Consider the following 20191-nt stretch of genomic DNA (forward strand, 5'->3'; position numbering starts at 1 on the left):
AAAAAAAAAAAAAAAAAAAAAGAAATGACAGGTGCCCGGGGATGCAAACCTGCCCTGCCTGAGAGGACCTAGAGGCGGGGAGACAGCTCCCAAGCAGGGGGCAGGCACATGGCACCAAGGCCCTCAAGGTGGCCCTGTCAGACAGCAGCTAGGACGCAGCGGGCTGTGCACCAAAGGGTCTGGACCTAGACAGGATGACCAGCCTGGCCTCACTGAGCTGCAGGCCCAGGAAGCAGGGCTGGCGCAGGAGGAGGGCACACAGTCCAGGCAGAGCAAGGGGCAGAAGCAGGGCTTGGTGGCCGGAGAGCTCAGGCATCGACGGCGCAGCCACACTGTGCCCGGATCTGGACACCAGGGGCAAAGTCACTTGTGTGACTCTCTGGGGAGAATGGGGGGCTGGAGGGCAGGAGATGGGCCTGAAAGGGCTAACAGAAAGCTAACTCTTATCTTTCCTGGTGGAAAGCGACATTTACGCTGCCCTAAACCAAAAAGTTGAGCAGGAGTACTAGCACATTTTCTAGAGATACGGGGGCAAATTCCAAGGGTCAGCTGAGTTGAAAGTGATTACCTCTAGGTGGGAACTGGTGGGAACAAAGGGCTGCTGTTTTTCCTAACAAGCCGTGTGATACACGTAAGTTCACTAAAGGGTTAAAAAATTAAAATTAAAAAAAGAAATAATGGCTGAGTTTTTCTAGAACAGAGTTTTAAAAGGGAATGCTAGAAAGCACTGAGTAGACAGAACAGTCTGGAGATGAAGGGAATGAGGCACGTTCAAGGCAGGAAAGCAGTGGAAAAGGTGAAAGTGTAGAGGGCGTGTGGGGCCTGAGGAAAGGGCCTGGCTGCCACCCTGAGGAGGTGCCTGATGTTGACTCAGCAGACAATGGACCTGAAGCAGAGAACAACGCGCTCAGACCCTCCTCCTGGAAGGGTAGGAAAGGGCAAGACTGGAGCAGGTGTTCTCAGTGGACCTGAAGAATTTCTGACAAAGTAGCAATCCGTTTCCGCCCACTGTGAAACGGCCCTGGAGGGAGGTGGGGAAGAACCGAGGGGCTTGTGTGGGGACATCCAAGTGAACAGTTCTCTAGTTTCTAACGTGATACTGGTATCAAAGTTTTCATATTCAAAGCCCTCCACGATTTCCACATAAATCAGTTTACTCTATGCCTCCCAAGGCTTTCATCCTGTAAGCATTTATGAAGAGTGACAGGAAGAAAACGTAAGACAGAAGCCCTACTGACCCAAAACTCCTTCCCCTATGGAAGAAGCCCCACAGTTCATATCATAATGCTCGAAGATGCTGCTTGAAATCAGGGGCAGCGGGTGACAGCACGGCATGGGCAGTGCGCAGCAGAGGAGCTACACAGGACGGACAGAGAGAGGAAGAGGCCTTCCACGCAAGAGCTTGGGAGCAGAAGAGGGAGCTGCCTCGAATGGCTGAAATACAGGTGGGGAAGGAATGCTCAGGAGGGTTGGTCAACCCTGCAGGAGGTTGGGGGAAACGTGAGTGTTGTGCAGAGCCTGACACCTGGGCAAGGCCACTCTGGCAGGTCCCAGGGCTGGGAGAGCAGTTGGGAGACTGGGTTAAGAGTCACTAAGCCTCACTGTTGGGGACCAGGAGAGGGGAGGAGAAAAAAGCGGGGGCAAGAGGGTAGGCATGTTCCTGGATCCTGGGCAGGGAAATCACAGCCCGATGACTGAAAAAGAAAACACAGAACTAGGGGCCAGTTTGCAGCAGGAAAATGAGATTGGTTTTTGACACCTGACTCTGTCGTGGGAGACTCGGGGAAATTTCCGGAAAGATGTCCATAGCTGACATTTACCAAGGGCATACTATGAACCAAGCATAGTGCTGAGCACCCAACCCTAAGAGATGCATTCCGTTATTATTCTTACTTAAGGTTTGAAAAAACTGAGGTTCAAAAACAAATAACGTTGTCCCGAGTCTCCCAGACGATACATGAAGTCAGGGGGCCGGGACCGAACCCAGGTCCACAGCCAACCTCCCCCAGCTCCAGGCTCTGAGTCTGCGTGCACACACCCAGGAGGGGACCCCACAGCAGGCAACACAATCCAGGATCCTGGGATGGATCCTGTTCTGGAGAAAAACTACAAAACTAGAACATAAAAGGTAGACTAAAAGGAAACCGTGTTAATTCCCCAAACTCAAGAACTCCATGGTACTCGAATAAAGGAATACCCATGCTTTTAAGAAAGGGGTAAATACTAAGGAGCAAACACGTATGTTGTGTGCCAGCTACAATTCAGAAATTCAGAGAAACAGAATATACAAACAGAAAACAAAATCCAATAACATAACGTGGCAAAGAGCAAAACCGGAGAACCTGCGTACAAAGTAAAACTTAAAAGAAAAATGGACCATGGACAACTGAATCCCAAGACTTGCAGATAAGAAAGAAGTGTGGTGATGCATGCGGGAGCAGCAGAGGAAGCCTGGGGCAGGCGATGGAGCTTCTTCCTGGAGAGCTGTCCACTGGCACCGCATACCACAGATCGGTGGTGGGGCATGATCAACTAAGGACGTGGCAATCACAGAGTCCCCAGCAGCCTTAGTCAAGGAGGTGCCTGGAGGCGGCCAGACTGCAGGGTGGGAAGGGCGTATGCAGGTGGCTGAGGCAGCGAATGCGGAAGCCCATGGGGACAGTCAGACCCGCAGTGGCACACCAGGCGGAGGAACACCTGGATGAGAAAGCCCAGGGGAGGGGACCCCCAAGCTTGGGTGGAGGGAGGCCAGCAGGTGAGGCCAGACTCAAGGGCCAAGGGGTGTTCATGAGGGAAAGATGATCAACTAAGGACGTGGCAATCACAGAGTCCCCAGCAGCCTTAGTCAAGGAGGTGCCTGGAGGCGGCCAGACTGCAGGGTGGGAAGGGCGTATGCAGGTGGCTGAGGCAGCGAATGCGGAAGCCCATGGGGACAGTCAGACCCGCAGTGGCACACCAGGCGGAGGAACACCTGGATGAGAAAGCCCAGGGGAGGGGACCCCCAAGCTTGGGTGGAGGGAGGCCAGCAGGTGAGGCCAGACTCAAGGGCCAAGGGGTGTTCATGAGGCAAAGAGATCAGATTTGAAAATTAAGAGGCTGGGTGTTCCTGGGGCCTCCTTCACTTGAGGCTGGGAGCCTGACCTCACCTTGCAATAAACCTCCGGTGGCGAGGTGACCAACGTGGGACAGAAGGAGGTGACTCCGTGCGGCAGGATCCTCCGGGCCACCAGGGCGACTCCCGAACCCACGTCCTCTGTAGCCTGAGAGAAGTCAACACCAAACCCACCTGCGGTACAGACAAGAGGGGATCACACGGTGCTCAGAGCTCCTCCTCTGGGTCCCCGCCCCGCGGGCTCCGGACCACACCGTTGATCTGCACGTCGATGAAGCCAGGCGCTACGATGCAGCCCCCGCAGTCCCTCTGCTCGTCAGCCACGCGCCGCTCCTCAAAGAATAGCTTCTCCGGGTCCAGAATGCAGCCCCCGCGCACCCACAGATCCTCCCTGCGCACAGAGCGGGGCGGAGGTTCGCATCAGCGGCCCCGGAGCACACCAGGGCAGCCCCGGACCCGGCCTGCGCCCACCTGAGCAGCGCCCGGCCCCGCAGGATGCGACAGTTGGTGAACTGGATCACCGGGGCCCGCGCCGCGCCCTGCCCGCCGCGCATCCTGAGCCCAACCAAGCGGGAGCCGCCGGATCCCGCGCCGAGTTCCGGCCTAGAGCTTGGCCGGGCGCACGTGACCCTCAGCTGAGGCGTGCCCACGTGATCCGGGCACCCACGTGACCAGCGCAGTCCACAATGACGCAGCGACGTCTTCCCCGGGTGGCCCGGCCCTCGGCCCCTCCCTCCCGGCCCCGCCACCCTCGAGCCCCGGGACCCAACAAGCGACCCACACCCAGGCATCCAGTCACATCCGAGAACTTTATTGGACACGGTTCGGCGCCAGGGCCCAGTGGGCCCAACACACTGCGCCACGGCCCTGGCAGCCAGGGCTGCAGGAGGTGGTTCCATCCAACGCATCTCAGGGCAAACGGTAACCGCACAATTCAACAGTCTACCTAAGATTACTATAGAGTTGGGAGACAGAGGGCTGCTCCATAGACGTATGAACAGGTCAAATCTTTATAAATAAACATCCAGTGAAGAGAAAATGACAACTCTAATTCATCCTTATACACAGAGCACTCTAGGGCAAATGGGTGGGGGCGGCCAGAGGCCTGCATCCTCACTGGTCAGGGGCCTGGACCGGGAGTGGTGGGCCCAGATGTCCACAGCACGGGGCGGGCAGGGGCAAGGCTGGGGGCAACAGACAATGGGCACTAGGACACTGCGCATTTACAAGACCAACTACTGGCAGGCAGCTGCCCCGTGCGTGTGTGTCAGGCTGTTCGTTCTGGAATGAGGAGGGGGTGGTCTTTACATCATATTCTGTGGCTGGTGGGCCCGGAGGGGCTACTTTGTGGAGAGGATGAGGGCGACGATGAGACCGTAGAGGCCGAGCACCTCGGCGAAGATGAGGATCAGGATCATGCCCACGAATAGCCGGGGCTGCTGGGCAGTGCCCCGCACACCGGCGTCCCCCACGATGCCGATGGCAAAGCCAGCTGCCAGCCCACTCAGGCCCACGCTCAGGCCAGCGCCCAGTTGAAGGAAACTCCTGGGGGAGAGAGTACACAGGATGGATGTTAGCCAACAGCCATAGAAGGCAGCAGGCATGGGTCACCAGCCATCCACCCAAGACCCCTCCTGGCTCCGCACAGTGGCTTTACCCCAGGCAGGGTGTAGGGAGAGCAACCCAGGCCTCACCTGTAGAGACTGATGCCATCATTCAGGGAGTTGGCAATGAGGACTGCCACCACCAGGCCATAGATTGCGATGATACCGGCCATGACCACCGGGATGATGGACTTCATGATCAGCTCTGGCCGCATGACAGACATGGCTGCGATGCCGGTGCCACTCTTGGCTGTGCCATAGGCGGCACCCAGGGCTGAGGGGGAGAAGATGAGGTGAGCCCAGAGCACCTGTGGCCAGGACCCTGGGGCAGCTTTTGGCATACTTGAAGGCCAACACAAGTTATCACCCGCAAGGGACAAGACAAAAGTGGCACTCGGCCAGGAGCAGGTGGCTTTCAGAGGAACAGCCATAGCTGGGCACTCAAGGAACCCACGGTATGGGTTCCTCCACCAGATGCCCTCCGTGGCTGTCTGGCCCATATGGGCTCCTGCTTTCCTGTGAAATCCGAACCCAGGCTCAACAGCACTCCCCATGCTTGCTACATAGATCCCATGCTTCCATGGAGCCTCAGACCTAAAAGGTGGAGCTGTGACAGGCTGCCCTGTCACGTGGGGAAACAAGCAGCTGGGCACAGAAGCCTTGCAGATTCTGGGCACCTTTTGTCCCACCAGGCACTTTCCCACGTCAGGAAAGGCCTGGAAAGGCACGAGCTATGTCAACAGCCCAGATGTTGAGCCCAGGTCAGCCCACAAGCCCTGGGACTAAGTGCAGAGATAACATGCTGGAAGAGCCACTGCCGTGCAGGGTCAGGGGAAGCTGGCCTGGCAATTCTCGTCTTCTCAGGCCAGAGGTTCGCCCACTCCCCACCCTGCCCACCGCACTTCCCACAACTCCCAGCCCAGGGACACGCTGCAGCAAGGGCTAGTATGTCTGTCAACAGGCTGAATGCTCTGCCAGAAAAGGCAGCTCTCGGCACCCTCAGCCAGAGCAGGCCAGGACCCTTGAGTTCAGGGAGAATCCTCTCTGAACAACCAGAGAAAGGGCAAGTCAAAGAGAGGACAGGGTACAGGAAAGACAGTGGGCCGTGAAGCCATCACCCAGGCTGACCCCAAGGCCCCTGCAGACCTGTGAGAAGCCTAGCTTGTGCTGAGGCCTCCGGTAACTGGGGTGGGGGGGAGGCTCTAGGCACTGCAGGACTCCTGTCTCCCCTGCCACTATCCCTTCTCCCTCTTCCCAGGGTGGGCTGCCTTCCTGAAAGCCCCCCTTCTCCTGGCCTGTCTTCCAAGCCTAAGAAAAACGTTTGCAAGTACAACAGAGAACCGCAGGGGCCCAGGCAGCTCTTCTGACTCCAGTCACCACCCTCAAGGCTCCCAATGTGCGGCTTGAGCAGATGCTGACATGGGTCAGAGGTGGAAGGGGCCAGGACAATCCCAGACATTCCTGTGCATCTTTGACTCACCTGTTTGGGCTGTCAAAAGATGACTAATCTGTGCTCATTGCAGAGCAGGGATGAGGTCAGAGGGGCTCTGCCTTCCCAGGGCTCTGAGCCTGGTGAAGAGACGGACGCAGCCCCTCCAAGCATGGCAACACGTTCCAGGAAGAGTGGGGAGGACTGGGGAAAGGTTTCATAAGGGAGGTGACAACTGAGTGGAGGGCTGATAGTTAGTAGGTGGTCACAGAAAGGCGAGGCAAGAGGAAGAAGATTCCAGACCACACAGAGCAGAGACACCAGATAGGGAGCAGAGGGAGGGAGGCAGCGGTGGGGGCAGTAGGACCTTCACTGCTTCCCCTCCACACCCCGGACATCCAGCCTTCAGGTGCCAATCTTCACCAAGCTGCTCCTGGAGCAACAGTGCATTCTTCAGCCTCCTACTACGGGCCCAGCGCCACACCAGGCCAGCGCCAGGGCTCATTATGCAAGGAGGAGGGCACAGACTGATAGGTGGCACTGGGTGAGACCCCATTACAGGGAAGCCAGAGCCCCAGGCAGTGGGCCCTGCTGCAAGGCTGGAGCGGGTGAGAGTCGGCAAGTGAGCTGGGCCCTTCTCTGTAGAGTGCAGCATGGAGATCATGTGGCTGTGCTTCCCCTGGGGGTGGAGAAGCCACAAAAGGAACAAAGGGAAGAAACAAGGATGACCATCAAGAGGGAAAAGCAGCCTGGCCCAGGCTGCTGGGCTGGGAAGACCCTGGATGCCAGCTCCAGATTCCAAGCCTCAAGGTGCTCCAGATGGAGCAGGGAACAGAAAGAGGAATCAGGACACAGTTCTGTGAACATAGCGCCAAACACCAGTGGCTCACTGGTAGGAAGGAAGTCACAGAAGATATGGAAAAGGAGCAACTGATGGCTCCATGGAAGACATGATGAAGAAAAAATATACAAGACTTGGCTCATTAAGTTAAGAAAAGAAGGGAAGCTGGAATGGGTGATGGGGATTGGGAGCGGGAGTGGACCTCATTCAGTCGTAAGAACACCAGTCAGCCAAGTGCTAGGCAGGCCAGGGGCAATCTGGGCCAGGAGCAGCGGACAGAGCTTGCACTCACCCTGGCAGCAGCACCTGAGGCCTGAGAACTGTTCAGGAAGGCACAAGGAAGTAGACGAAGACAGGCCCTGGAGAAAGGTTCTAGAGAAAGAAATTAAGTCAGAGTCTGACCCAACTGACCAAGTAAGAAGCTATCTACTGTAGGGCCACAGTAAGCCCCATGTAGGGAGGGGAGCAGGAGTGAAGCTGCATACGAGCCAACCAGACGGGTGGCCCCAATTCCCAGGAGCCTGGGGCAAGCAAAACACCTCTGCACCAGTGATACCCTGTCTCAGTAACTTCCAAAGACCTGCTGGTCAGGCTCTATTCAAAAGTACCAAGTAAGTTCTAGAAGGACAGGAAGAGAGGCACCTGGTGACCAGAAGGAGGCCAGGAGCTGGATATGGAAAAAGGGTTCGGGTGCAAACTCAGCCAGATTTCAAGTTCCACATGAGCAGGGTTCTTGTTTTGTTCACCAATGTCCCTCAGTGCCTGGCACATAGTAGGAGCTCAATGGAGAATTGCTGAATGGTCAATGACAGACAATCAACAACCCACAAGTGGCCAGGCACTGGCCCTGGAGGCATTCCGGAGGCAAAGAGCAGAAAAGGGTGAGGGAAAAGGGGGTACAGCAGCCTGCTGGGAGGCACGGGAGAGCAGGCAGCTCTGGAAGATGTGGAAATAGTAGGCGTCGCTTAGGACAAAAGGGGAAGTACAGGCCACTTCTCCCACCACAAATGACCCCTTACTCGCACATGATGGGAAGGGCAGGGCCCACTCAGCAGCTTGTGACCGGCAGGCAGGCCCCAAGCCCCCACCCCACTAGTGTTTATAGTCAGCAGAGAGTGTTTAGAGTTCAATCCCTCCACATACCTGCATGGGGAGCCTCTCCAGTCCACCACACAGGGTGGGGCAGGGCGAGTCATCAAAGCCCAAAACCAGACCTACCTCAGAAGGCCTGGACCAGATCAGGCCAGACCAGTCCACAGGGGCTGCAGCTGGGTCAGGACTCACCTCCCTGGGCCCCACATTCCTGGCCGGGCCCAAGTGCTCTTCTCCCAGAAGGGCCAATTTTCATTGAATTTTACACCCCAAGACTGATAAGGCCCAACTTCAAAACCAAGGTGCCATCAAAAACCTTGCAAGGCCCCTTCTCCATTCCTAGGGCAGCCCCTCCCAATTCCAGGCCTCAGGGAAAGGGAGAAAGGTCATTCATTCATTCAGGCCTGAACTGAAGACTTCCTTCTATGGAAAAAAACCCAATCGCCTCAACACTGAGGCTTCATGCTAGGGTCCGCAAACGCAGTGCTGAGGCTGGCCTGTCTCCCAGACATCCATACTGCACCCTCGGCCTGTCTGACCCACCCCCACCCCCCAACTCCATTCCCACCTCTGGGTCCCTGCCGGCTCTCAAGACCAACCTCTCAACCCAGTTTTTCTAACCAACCTACACCGCCTACAGGGGTATTGGGAAACACCGACAAACCCTAACCGGAAGCACCTACCTAGGTGCAGACCCACCTGACCCCCGCCGACAGGCCAGGCCGCCACAAGGGCGAGGGCTGTGGACCACGGCGGGGAGCGCCAGGGCCGGATTCCCCACCTCCGCCGCCCACGGACAGGGTCGGCCCTGTGTCGTGGGATCTTTCCGAGGTGTGATGTCACACCTGCCCGCAGAATGGGGGGGCGGGTGCGGATCAGACGCAGGACCGCGAGCCCCCACCCCAGCCTCGCTCCCGCCTCTCCAGGGGCTAAGATGGCAACGGCGCCGCCACCCCACCCCCGCACCGACACGCCGGCTGGCCACGGGCCAGCCGGAGACCCCCGGGAGACCCTGGGACCCACACCGGGGCCTAGCCCGCATGCCCTGCCCTCCAGAGACCCGACGGCCCCCTGCAGCCTTCAGGGCCCCGGCCCAGGCCTGCAGTCACGTGAGACCCGGGACCCCCCCAACAGCTCGAAATTACGTCAGAGTGACGTCACACGCCGAACCCCGGAGAGCAGAAGGCACGAAGCCCCGCGCGCCCCCCGCTTCCCGGGTCCCTCCTGCCACGGCGCTCACCGCTGAAGACCATGGCGGCCGAGGCGCCCATGACCGCGAAAAAGGAAGCGTACTCGGGGCCGCTCTTGGCCTCGGACATGTCTGCGGTGAGGCGGGGGCGAGGTCGGGCCGGGCGCTGCGAGTACCGAGCTGTACGAAGCGAGCAATCAGGCGGCTGGGAAAGCGATCCCGGCCGTCAGCCGCTGCGCTCTAAATACCAGCACCGCAGAACAAAATGGCGGCCGTGGCCGCGTCACATGACCCGGGCCCCGCCCCTGCGGGCCATACCACTTCGCGCCGGTAGGGGGCGTCATGGCTCCGGGACGCCCCCTAGCGGCCCGCTGACTGCCCACGCACTGTGTTGTCGCCTTGCCGGCCTGGACCCCTGCGCCCCGCCCCACCTCGGCCTCCTCAGGTGCGCTGTCTGGCGCCGCCGGCCTCTCGAACCCCGCGGCGTTGGGCCCGTCTGGCCCCCGGGCCGGGGCGGGGCGGTGGCGTGCCATATTAGCATATGGGGCGGGGCTCGAGGTGTCCCTCCTCCTCTGCGGCTGCGCGGCACTATTCGGTGTTCGCTTCCGAGCGTCGTTTTTCTTTGCGTTCTAAGTGTGCAGGCTGGCTGAGGAGTTCTCACGGCCCAGCCCGCAGGGACCCAGGACTACCGTCTACCCCGAACGTCCCCATACTTCCTGGGGTGATCTGAGAGTCCAAGCAGGCGGAGCCGAAATCCTGTGTCTCCCGTTGCCCCCCACCCCCACCCCGCCGAAACCGTCCCCAGACTCTTCCAGACCCACCAGGCCCTGACCCAGCAATTGGTGATTTCTCCCCTGGCTTCCGAGGAAGAGGAGCCCCCTCCTCCCGTATCTGTTCCCTCCTTTGCATCAGGGACCCAGACTACAGTTGGAGGGGTTGTCTCTGCCCCTCAAAATGTAAGCATGACTGGTTTGAAGCCCTGTCGGTGTTGCAACCTGTGAAGGCTTCCCCGGATTTCTACATCTTCTGGGGTTCCTGTCCTGCCTGTTCCCACACAAAGCCTGCAAATGCAGGGCTGCCCTTATTTCTGGAGCAGCAGTAAGTGGTTCCCTCTCAGCCCAGCAGGCAGCCTGGCCTGGGACTGGCCCCACCCTGATGATTCCATGTGACCATCCTGGCACCCCAACCGGCTGCCTTATCTCTGCCCACCAGCTCTGGTTCCCTTTGCCATTTTGTCCCATCCATTTCAGGAGCCCTGGGTGGCTGCCATCTGGTCCTGGGTCTCCCTTGAGCCCCAAGTCCTTGTCCCAGCATTAAAGCACTCTCCCTGAACAGCCTGAGCGGTAGCTGTCATCAACCTTCTCCATGTGGGTGGTGGGGTCACCTCCCCTGGCCTGGCCCTCCCACTGGACTCTCAAACCCACCTTCCACGACAGGAACCTCCCTCACAGCCTCTTCTCGGTGAGGCTGAGTTTGCCCCGCTCTGAACTTGCAGCCCTCAAAGTGCCATGTCTGTCGTGTTTCAAAAGAGAGGAGGCCACCATTCTGCTAGAGCCCTCCCCACCACCCTCTGCCACCTGACCAACTTCTAGAAAGAGGAATCTTCACTCAGCATCTCCACCTCCTCCCCAGCTCCTTGTCCTTGCCAAGGTTGCTGGTGACCGCCATTTCTCTAAGCTGAGAAACATTCGTCAGGCTGTCTGAATGGGCCTCTCTGCTGCTGCGGCCTGCTGCCCACTTCTCCACACCCCACTCTCTCCAGTTCACCACCATCTGCCCTGATGCCCTCATTCCTTCCTGGAGTCACAAGGAGGAGCAAGGATGGACCCAAGCCCTGAAGCCTCAGCTTCACTGCAGGTCCCGGGTGTTCCCAGGGCTCCCCCTGCCCTGCCCTACCCTGGGTGATCACCTGCACCTTTCCAGACCTGAGGCTGTCCGAGCAAGTGAATGCCCAAGTGTCTGCCCCAGGCCCAGTCCCATAATTACAGGCACTCAGGGTCCAGGGCCCGGGGAGCCTAGACCAGGGAGCTGTCACTGGCTGGGGGGTGGGGAGGTTGCATTCAGGGGCAGAATTCAGACTAAGGAAAGGAGATATAGGTCTGCCCCCCTTGGGAAGCTGCACAGCCAAAAGCACGGTGGTGGCAAAGCACACAAACCCCAGCACAGCTGAAGTCCTGAGACTGGGAGGTCAGGGATACAGTTCCCCCCTCAGGCTCAGAGGGCAGGTCAGCTTTGCTCACCGTCCTCTAGTTTTCTGCCGAAGTTCTGATGTGAGAAGTCACAGCGGGTCTCCCGTGGGGCTGTGCTGACACCTCAAACCAGCATGTCTCAAACTGAGCTCACCTCCCGGCGTATCACCACCAGCTTCCACTTGGTTGTTTCCATTTCCGGCAAGAGGCACAGCCATCAGCCACTGCCACACCAGCAGCCTTCGAGTCACAGCTCCCTCTTCATTACTCACCAGGCCCCAAGATTCTGTGGCTTCCCAGCTCTCAGCTCTGCCCCTGCCTCACTGCTGCTGCTGCCCCTGAGGCAGGCCTTTACTTCTGGCCTGGGTCTTCTCACAGCCTCCAACCTGGTCTGCCTGTGCAGTCTTCCTCACCCTGTCACCATGGGAGCTTCCTAACTGGTACATCTGACCAGTCACTCTGGTCCCAGAATCCTTCAATGTCCCCCTAAGCATTTGGGGGCATTATCTAATCCTCATAATGATCCTTTGAGGAAGATATAACCATTACCCTCATTTTGTGGATGAAATAGGCCTAGGAACTAGTTTAGTACCTTGCCCAGGGTTAGCCAGCTAGCGAGTAGTGGAATTGAAACTCAAACTCCACAGGCTGAGCCTAGCCTGTGTGGCTTACTACACCTCCTGCTTCCTGCATAGGAGCTCAGGGAGTGTCTGGTGACCAGTGACAGGGACAGGAGAGACCCAGGTCACCTTCCCCTTGGCCTCCCAGCATCAGGCAGGGCCCGGGGATGGGGTGGGCCAGGGGATGTGGAAGGGAATGGCCAGGGACACAAACCTCTGCCTTCTCCCTCACAATTGTGCAGCCCCTGGAGTGAAATCACTCCAGTGTCAAAAGCCCCTGGCCTGTCACTGTGCAGGTGGGAATTTCCAGGAATAAAGAAGGAGGGGCTTTGGGAAACTCAAGCCAGAGACCCCAATAGGGAGAGGTATAGAGAGATGCGGGGTGAGGTTCCAACTTCCCCGAGGGTTCTAACGGGGATGAACAGGCCCATTGTCTGGACTGAAAGATGGTGGGAAAGAGAAATCCAATGGCACTTTGGAGAGACCTCAGGGAAGGAGGAGATGGCTGGGGAGATGGAGACCACGAATAAAGTGACAAAGGGCCTCAAATGATTAGAAAGATGAACTAATCCTGAGGAAGCCATTTCAAGAGAGAGTCCTGCAGCCTGACATGGCAGTCTTATCAAGAATATCAGGAAACTGCAGACAAGGTGTCCAGGCATAGCGTCTTCTCCCAGCGGACAGTCCCATTCTTCCGAGTAGCCATGAAGACATACCATAGGGTGTGATGCTCAGAGAGGGCACCAGGCTCTCTTGACTTGACTAGATAAGAGCTAAGTGTGGCCCAGGCAAGGCTGGGAGGAGATGGGACAAAAAATATAGTTGCGATATCAGAGGGGGAAGGGGCAGGATGCATAAAGATGACTTTTTGGTATAATTTAAATAATTGGAGATTACAAAAAGATACAAGGTTTTTTTTTTTTAATAAAAAATGTCTATGTACAAGCAGGACAGGGGCACAGTCGGGGCAGCCAGTCCTGCAGGGGAGACTGTGTTTTCCTGAGTGGCTCCAGCTGGATGTCAGGCCCTGAGAGAGGCAAGAGGTGGAGGACTGGGGTGATCCAGAGATGGAGCAGCCCGCCACTTCCCACTGACCCCAACTCTGAGGGCTGATGAGAAAGGGCCTGATTGATTCTCTTTTTTTTTTTTTTTGGCCAAGCAGAGCTGCTTGCGGGATCTTAGTTCCCTGACCAAGGATTAAACCCGGGGCCCCTGCGGTGGAAGCGCGTAGGCTTTACCACTGGACTCTCAGGAAATTCTCTGATTCTTAAAACTCTTTGAGAACCAGACTGGCAGCAGGCAGGAAGCCCAGGGGCTGGCCCCTACGGCCAGGGGGCAGTGTGTGACTCTCTCCTCGGGCCAGTCAGAGGAAGGAAGGGGGAATCCTATGGGTTTACAGTAAACCAGGGCTAGGCGCCGGGCCTGGCACGGGGAGCAAGCTCTCAGAAAGGGCGCTGGATGAATCCTTAGCCCTGGTGGGCACCATCGGCCCTGGTCTGGGCTCAGCACCCTTAAGGCCAGTATGACCTCCCTCCACTCCAACAGTCAGCCTTCAACTCTAAGCCACTCGTCTGGCACTTATTGAGCATCTACCGTGTGCGGGCACTGAGCTAGGCTCTGAGGATACAAGACTGAGGAAGACAGCTCCTACCCTACCTGGGAGGGCTGGACTCAAGACAATGACATCCCAGTGCCAAATCAGCTACAAAGGAGGGAGGAGCCTGGAAAGCTCAGATGGCCCCCAGCAGGTGATCTCTAAATGAGGGCTTAAAAGATGAAGAGAGGGACTTTCCTGGTGTTCCAGTGGCTGAGACCACGCTCCCAATGCAGGGGCCCCGGGTTCAATACCTGGTCAGGGAATTCTATATGCCGCAACTAAAACTAAAGAGCCCACGTGCTGCAGCTAAGACCTAGCACAGACTAAATAAATAAATATATTTTTTTAAAAGATGAAGAGGGTTTTAAAATATATATATATTATTTATTTATTTATTTGGCTGCTCCGGGTCTTAGTTGCGGCATGCGAGATCTTCTTTGCCGCATGTGGAATCTTTTATTTGTGGCATGTGGGATCTAGTTCCCTGACCAGGGATCGAACCTGGGACCCCTGCATGGGAGCATGGAGTCTTAACTGCTGGATCACCAGGAAAGTCCCAAAAGATAAAGAGGGTTTGAGCACGGGAGAGACAGGATCCTGTTTGTGCTTAAATTACAGACCATGCACACCACAGAAAGTTGGGCAGCTGTTGATGAGATGGAAGCAGGTGGATGACCCCTGAGATGCAGTTAAGTGACAGGCAGCAGGGTGAGGAGAGTGCACAGGTGGGTTACCTGAAGTGCACAGACCCTGCTGACAGCGGTGGGTCCCTGAGAACAGACTGGGAGGGAGACCGCCTCCTGTGGATATTCCCGTACTGTATTGATTTTCTACGGGGTGCATATTTTACCTTTAAAAAAAACAGGAGACAGGGAGAAATGCAGAGCAAGTGCTTAAATGAGTTTCCTTATGGAGTGATAAAAATGTCATGGAACTAGATAGCAGTGGTGGTTGCACAGCACTGTGATGGCACTAAGGGCCACTGCATTGCTCACTTTGAATTTAACCATTTGAATGTTTAAAAGGACAATAAAACAAAGCATTTCCATGGCTGGCTACAGATGGGAACACAAGCTGAGATACAATTACCATGGACCAGGCCCAAAAAGGGGCCCATGTGAGGTGGTGCTGGGAGGAGAGAGGTAGCCCAGGCTGGTGGAGCTCTGGGCAGACACCGTGGCCACCACAGCTGACCCAGCCTGAGGGAGGCAGGCCTCCGAAACGTTGGAGGATATAGGACTGCATCCTTACCTCCCCTATGGGGGCCTTCTCCATCCCTCCAACCAGGGAACGCATCTTGCCCAATTCTGGCCCGGGTCACAGTGTCCTTTTTTTTGGTGGGGGGGTGGTGCTGTGTTGGGTCTTCGTTGCTGTATGCAGGCTTTCTGTAGTTGCGGAGAGTGGGGGCTACTCTTCATTGCAGTGGCTTCTCTCGCTGCGGCGCACAGTCTCTAGGTGCGTGGTCTTCAGTAGTTGTGGCTCATGGGCTCTAGAGTGCAGGCTCAGTAGTTGTGGCTCACGGGCTTAGTTGTTCCGTGGCATGTGGGATCTTCCTGGACCAGGGCTCAAACCCATGTCCCCTGCACTGGCAGGTAGGTTCTTAACCACTGCGTCACCAGGGAAGTCCCAGGGTCACAGTGTCTTAATGTCAACCATAAGATGGGCCTAAGCCCACTTACAGTAAGAAGGGACTGCAGGGAATTTTGGAGCATCCCCAACCGCAGGCCCCAGGAACACACACTGACACGTGAGACAGGTGCACAGCCATCCCCATCCAGAACTGTCCAATGGACACCAGCATGGGCAGGACCACAGGGGGCTCCTGCTCTCACAGGCCGACAGGGGAGGGGTACTGGGGCAGGGGCACGCAGCCCACTGACGGATGGGAAATGGTCCAGAGGCCCAGGGTCTTCGTTCAGAAGAGGAACTGAAAGAGCTGGTGTCAGAGAGCTGGCAGCACTGGGGCCAAGCCTCTCTTCCCCTACCAGCCCAGGATTTCTGGGACCTGGGCCAAGCCATCTGAAGGTGGCAGCAGGAAAGGGATGACGGGAACACGCAGGTCTTGGAAGGCAACGGCAAAGGAAGGGGGAGCAGCAGGAGTGAGTGTCCAGCCGCCAGTGTGGGGAAGAGGAACAGAAGGCAAGAGCAGGACAGAGCCGCCATGGCTGCCAGCAGGATGGGAGGGCCGCTGGCGATCTGCCAGCCCTGGGAGGAACTGAAGGACAGGTGTGTGCACGTGGCAGAGAAAATAGGTCTTACGTGTTTGTTGTATACGCACACCCAACTAAAATGCAAGGGATTAGAAAAGACATTCATAGTGACTTCCATAAACTTCCAGATAGAATATGCTTATTTTGAATGAGCATGACTTTTTTGACACTGAGTTTTACATAGACAGGAATCCTTGCAATTCTGGACAGAGAAGTTTGGGCGACATTTCCTGATGGCCATTCCTCACGTTTACGGAGCACGTCCACATGCTGGGCGCTGTGAACAACAGTAGACAAAATCCATCAGGGGAAGACCTGGTTGGCACCACAGGCAGCAGAGGATCTATTGTATCTCTGGAATGAAGAAACTTCTCCCCGTTGATCAGGATCAGCTAATGCAGTCCCTCAAATTCATGTCCAGTGGTTCCTTCAGGAATTCCCAGCCCACTGAAACTTTCACATCAAATACTTCACAGTGATGTTGATCCATTTGTTCTCATTCATTTTATTTTGGATTCAAAATTAACACTGACCAAACATATCACTAAATCACTTATTTTTCCAAAGTTAGATTTTGCTTCAAAGTTACACATTCACTCACTACACGTATTTCCACAAGGTCCTCAAAATATTTTTTTTACATTCATTTAAATGCTCTAAAGTGTCAGTCCAGTAATCCATTTTTCAGCCAATAACCATCCTAGACAAGAACAAGAAGGTAAAATTATTCACACAGCTCTACTCCTCGATCTTTAGCTTGTAAACTTTTGACAAAACGTGTCTTTTGCCAGTCAACGCACTTCAGGGTGAAGTAGAACAGGGGCTTGCTCCTGTATCTTTGTGTGAAAATAAAAACAGGGGCTGGGATAGCTTGGATTGAGCTAGCTTCACCACGTTATTGACCATATCACTGGACAAGATCAGACCTGCAGGCTCCCTGCAACCAGGGGCGCATCTAATGGGGAACCTAACTGAGCAGCCACACCTGGGCTTTAGCGGTCTAAGGCGGAAGCTTTTGTTAGTTGGTGTGTCCCATGTCACATCATGGGTCAGTGTCTGTGTGACAGTGTACCCACTGACTTTGCTTCCTTGGTCGCCAAGTGCGGTGTTGATAAATTCCACGCGGTTGGGTGAAATGAGTGGGTCTGCACGCATGGGAGGCATTTCAGCTCCAGACATGAGTCACATGACACTGCACCTAACTTCAAGCACAGTCTGACATGTATATAACGAAGATCATAAATTCTTTTTTTTTTTTTACAACAGGTTATTTTTAAACATGCAAACACTTTTCTTTCTAACTTGACATTGTAGGGTGAAGCACCTGCGAGGTGTGCCTGGCACTCCTGCCTCATTTGGCGACTTCTCTGTGTAAACACGACAGTTGGGGGAGGACCGTTGAGATACGGGAATACATATTCGATGCAGTCACTGTACAGCCTAATTCTGGCAATTTTTTTTTGACCAGTGTTAGTCATGTGAACTTAATGACATTCAGGATTTAACTAAAATATGAGGAAGTAAACAGTTATAAAAATTAAATCTATTCCTGGAACAAAAACGACTATAGAAAAACTGAGGGAATCTGAATACAGACTGTAGTTTAAGTTTCCAGCATCACACTAATGGTCATTTCTTAGGTTTGATAAACATGCACTATTAACACTGGGTGAGGGTGGGGAGGGGTTGTGGGAACTCTATACCATCCGTGAAACTCTTCTGTAAATCTAAAATTATTTCAAAATAAAGTGACAAAAACTGAATCTACTAAACATAAAATATGTAAGGAGACTATTATAAAGGCTCTGTGGCTTCAGGAAATAGATAAAAGAAATTTGAAGGCCTTGTGAAATCTTCAGAATTTTCTAAAACAAGTTGCCCTGAAAACCTGAAAAAAATAATAAGCATGGAACTTATAAAAATAGGAAAAATTGAAATACTTATTTTAATTCAATAATTAAAACTGAAAAACTCAATACAAATGACTTACTCTTGTATTACAAATTATTTTTTAAAAACTGATTTTCTAAAGCCTTAAATGCATACAGTCCACTTTGATAATGAACTGGTTTAATCTATGTTCAATTTTTTGCTTATTTTTAAAATTTTAAAAAATTAATTAATTTTTGGCTGCATTGGGTCTTCGTTGCTGCGCGTGGGCTTTCTGCAGTTGTGGAGCAGGGGCTACTCTTCGTTGCAGTGTGCGGGCTTCTCATTGTGGTGGCTTCTCTTGTTGCGGAGCATGGGCTCTAGGTGCGCAGGCTTCAGTAGTTGTGGCTTGCAGCTCTATAGCGCAGGCTCAGTAGTTGTGGTGCACGGGCTTAGTTGCTCCGTGGCATGTGGGATCTTCCCGGACCAGGAATCGAACCCATGTCCCCTGCACTGGCAGGTGGATTCTGAACCACTGTGCCACCAGGGAAGTCCCTAATTTTTTGTTTTTGAGATAAATTTTCAAATGTTTCTAGAAAAACAAATAATTCATTATGCAAATCCATAAAACTTTGGCTAATTTTTAACATAAAATGCTAGTAATAATCAGGAAGAAATAATAGAGAATATTAACACCTAATATCAGATAACAAGGACAATAATAAGAATAAAAAATAAAGATAATAACCACATACCTTTTAGTTTAGCAAAAAAGTTAGGGAGAAGATGTGAAATTCAAAGAAACTGAATATTTTACATGCACACATGAAGATCTCATGATACAGAAATCGTGACTAATCAGCAGTCACCCTCCCTGAGCCAGACCTCTGGGGGCCCTTGGGGCAGCCACAGAGAATCCTCTGGACTTACTCACCAGAAAAAGAACACCCCAGTTCAGGAAGTTTACAGAGGAGGCCATGCAAATTGCGCTCAGGTATGCCTTCAGCTGCTTCTGAAAGGCTGTGCTTTTAAAAGGCCTTCGACGTTCCTGTGATAGAACACTGACAAGCAGGAGGCTGCACCCGGTTAGGTGGCATGCCCAGGGGCGGGTAGCCCCGGGAGGTCCCCCTAATTGAAGAAACCAGACTCGGGATCCCTGGAGTTCACGTAATGAGACTGTGTTTAATGAACACCAAAGTACAGGTGAGGGCTGTGGGGGCTCGAGGACAGGGGGCAGCGAGGGCTGCAGGGTCTGGTTGGGGGGTTAAGCTGTGACACCACCTCCCAACACCTCTCCCTTCTACAGGGATTCACACTGGCCCCTCAGAGCCTCTCAGCAGTCCTGTGGGGACAGCACAGCAGGATGACTGGCCCCATTTTACAGTTGGGGAAACTGAGTTCCAGACAGGTTCACCAGCTTGCCCAAAGCCACACAGGGTTCCTGGTCCTTCCTTCTGTATCACTTTGGCCTGGCTCAGGGGGGATCTGAGTAGGTGGGCAGGGGAGGATGAGCACCCCACAGGAAGAGCAAGCAAGATGTGGAGGACAGAGGCGTGGCATGTGGGGACATGGAGAGGCAGGACCCCCTGGCATCTGTGGCCCAGGCTGCCATGGCCTCGGCACAGCCCCTTAGATGTCTGCTTGTCCTCTCTTTCCTCAGGGGTGTGCCCAGACCCTCAGGACCAGCTGAGGGAGGTCATGGGGTGGGAGGGCCACTCCCTGCAGGGCTCACACAGCCCTGAGAGACACAGAGAGAGAACTCGTGCCATGCAGAGGGGTGAGCCAGGAAGGTGCCTCGGGGGCAGGGAGCTGGGGAGGGTGTGGGGAGCACAATGAAGGTGAGGTGGGTAGGGCTGGACAAGGCCAGCACGCCGTGCTGAGGGGTCTGGACAGGATCCTGGGCCACGTCACTGCAGTGAAATGGAGCTGCTGCAAGGACTGCAGTGGAGCTAAGGAGGGCCCGAGCTGGAGAGGAGGAGGGCTGAAAAAGGTTCCAGGGGTCCAGGCTTCTTCAGGCAGGCCCCTGGAAATGTTGGCTGGTTTGGGGTCAGTCACGGAGGGCCCCTCCCTGGTCGGCCTCTTTAGGCGTGACTACACACTGAGGCCCAGCAGAAGCATCAGGCTCTGTGGAAACACAAGGACACGTACTGTCCCCTGCAGCCCTTCATCCTACTGGCCCTCGGCCCTCCCTCGGGAGGGGCCCAGAGCCCTGCATACAGCCTGCCCTCCCTGCCTTCACCCTGCTGTTCCTGTCTGAGAGGCACCCCCAGAAGGCCAGTATGGGGAGGAGGGAACTGAGTCAGAAGTTTCAGGCAGATGCTCCTGCTAAGGAATAGTCCCCAGGATGCCTGTTGTCTTCCCAAGACCAACACACCCCTAGGGAACCACCAGCAGTAGGCCCGGCAGGAGGCCGCAGGGCCTGCTTGGGAGCCATGCTCA

At 54.9% G+C, this 20191-nt stretch overlaps 2 protein-coding genes across 2 annotated transcripts in view; both read right to left on the minus strand.

Annotated features, from left to right (window-relative positions):
- The window catches only part of AMDHD2 (amidohydrolase domain containing 2), a 7003-nt gene extending 3337 nt beyond the window's left edge, over positions 1-3666 (minus strand). Inside the window, 3 exon segments of the mRNA XM_007453524.1 lie at positions 3147-3286; positions 3367-3503; positions 3584-3666. Of these exon segments, the coding sequence (XP_007453586.1) occupies positions 3147-3286; positions 3367-3503; positions 3584-3666 (360 nt within the window).
- Positions 3667-3908: 242 nt separating this feature from the next.
- ATP6V0C (ATPase H+ transporting V0 subunit c) lies at positions 3909-9400 on the minus strand. Its single transcript, XM_007453525.1, has 3 exons — positions 9319-9400; positions 4807-4990; positions 3909-4657 (listed from the first exon to the last, which is right to left on the minus strand). The coding sequence occupies exons 1-3, from the start codon at positions 9395-9397 to the stop codon at positions 4453-4455; spliced, it is 468 nt and encodes a 155-aa protein (XP_007453587.1). The 5' UTR covers positions 9398-9400; the 3' UTR covers positions 3909-4452.
- Between the last annotated feature and the right edge of the window lie 10791 nt (positions 9401-20191).

This window comes from Lipotes vexillifer, unplaced genomic scaffold, assembly GCF_000442215.2.
Source record: "Lipotes vexillifer unplaced genomic scaffold, Lipotes_vexillifer_v1.1 scaffold914, whole genome shotgun sequence".
Lineage (NCBI taxonomy): Eukaryota > Metazoa > Chordata > Mammalia > Artiodactyla > Lipotidae > Lipotes > Lipotes vexillifer.

Bases quoted from the DNA above. Each gene is read 5' to 3' on its own strand.
- ATP6V0C (XM_007453525.1), bottom strand. From the start codon at position 9,397: ATGTCCGAGGCCAAGAGCGGCCCCGAGTACGCTTCCTTTTTCGCGGTC. The intron at 4,991-9,318 runs GTGAGCGCCGTG...TCTCCCCCTCAG, and splicing joins GGCCGCCATGGTCTTCAGCG to CCCTGGGTGCCGCCTATGGC. The intron at 4,658-4,806 runs GTGAGGCCTGGG...TCTCTCCCCCAG, and splicing joins GATGGCATCAGTCTCTACAG to GAGTTTCCTTCAACTGGGCG.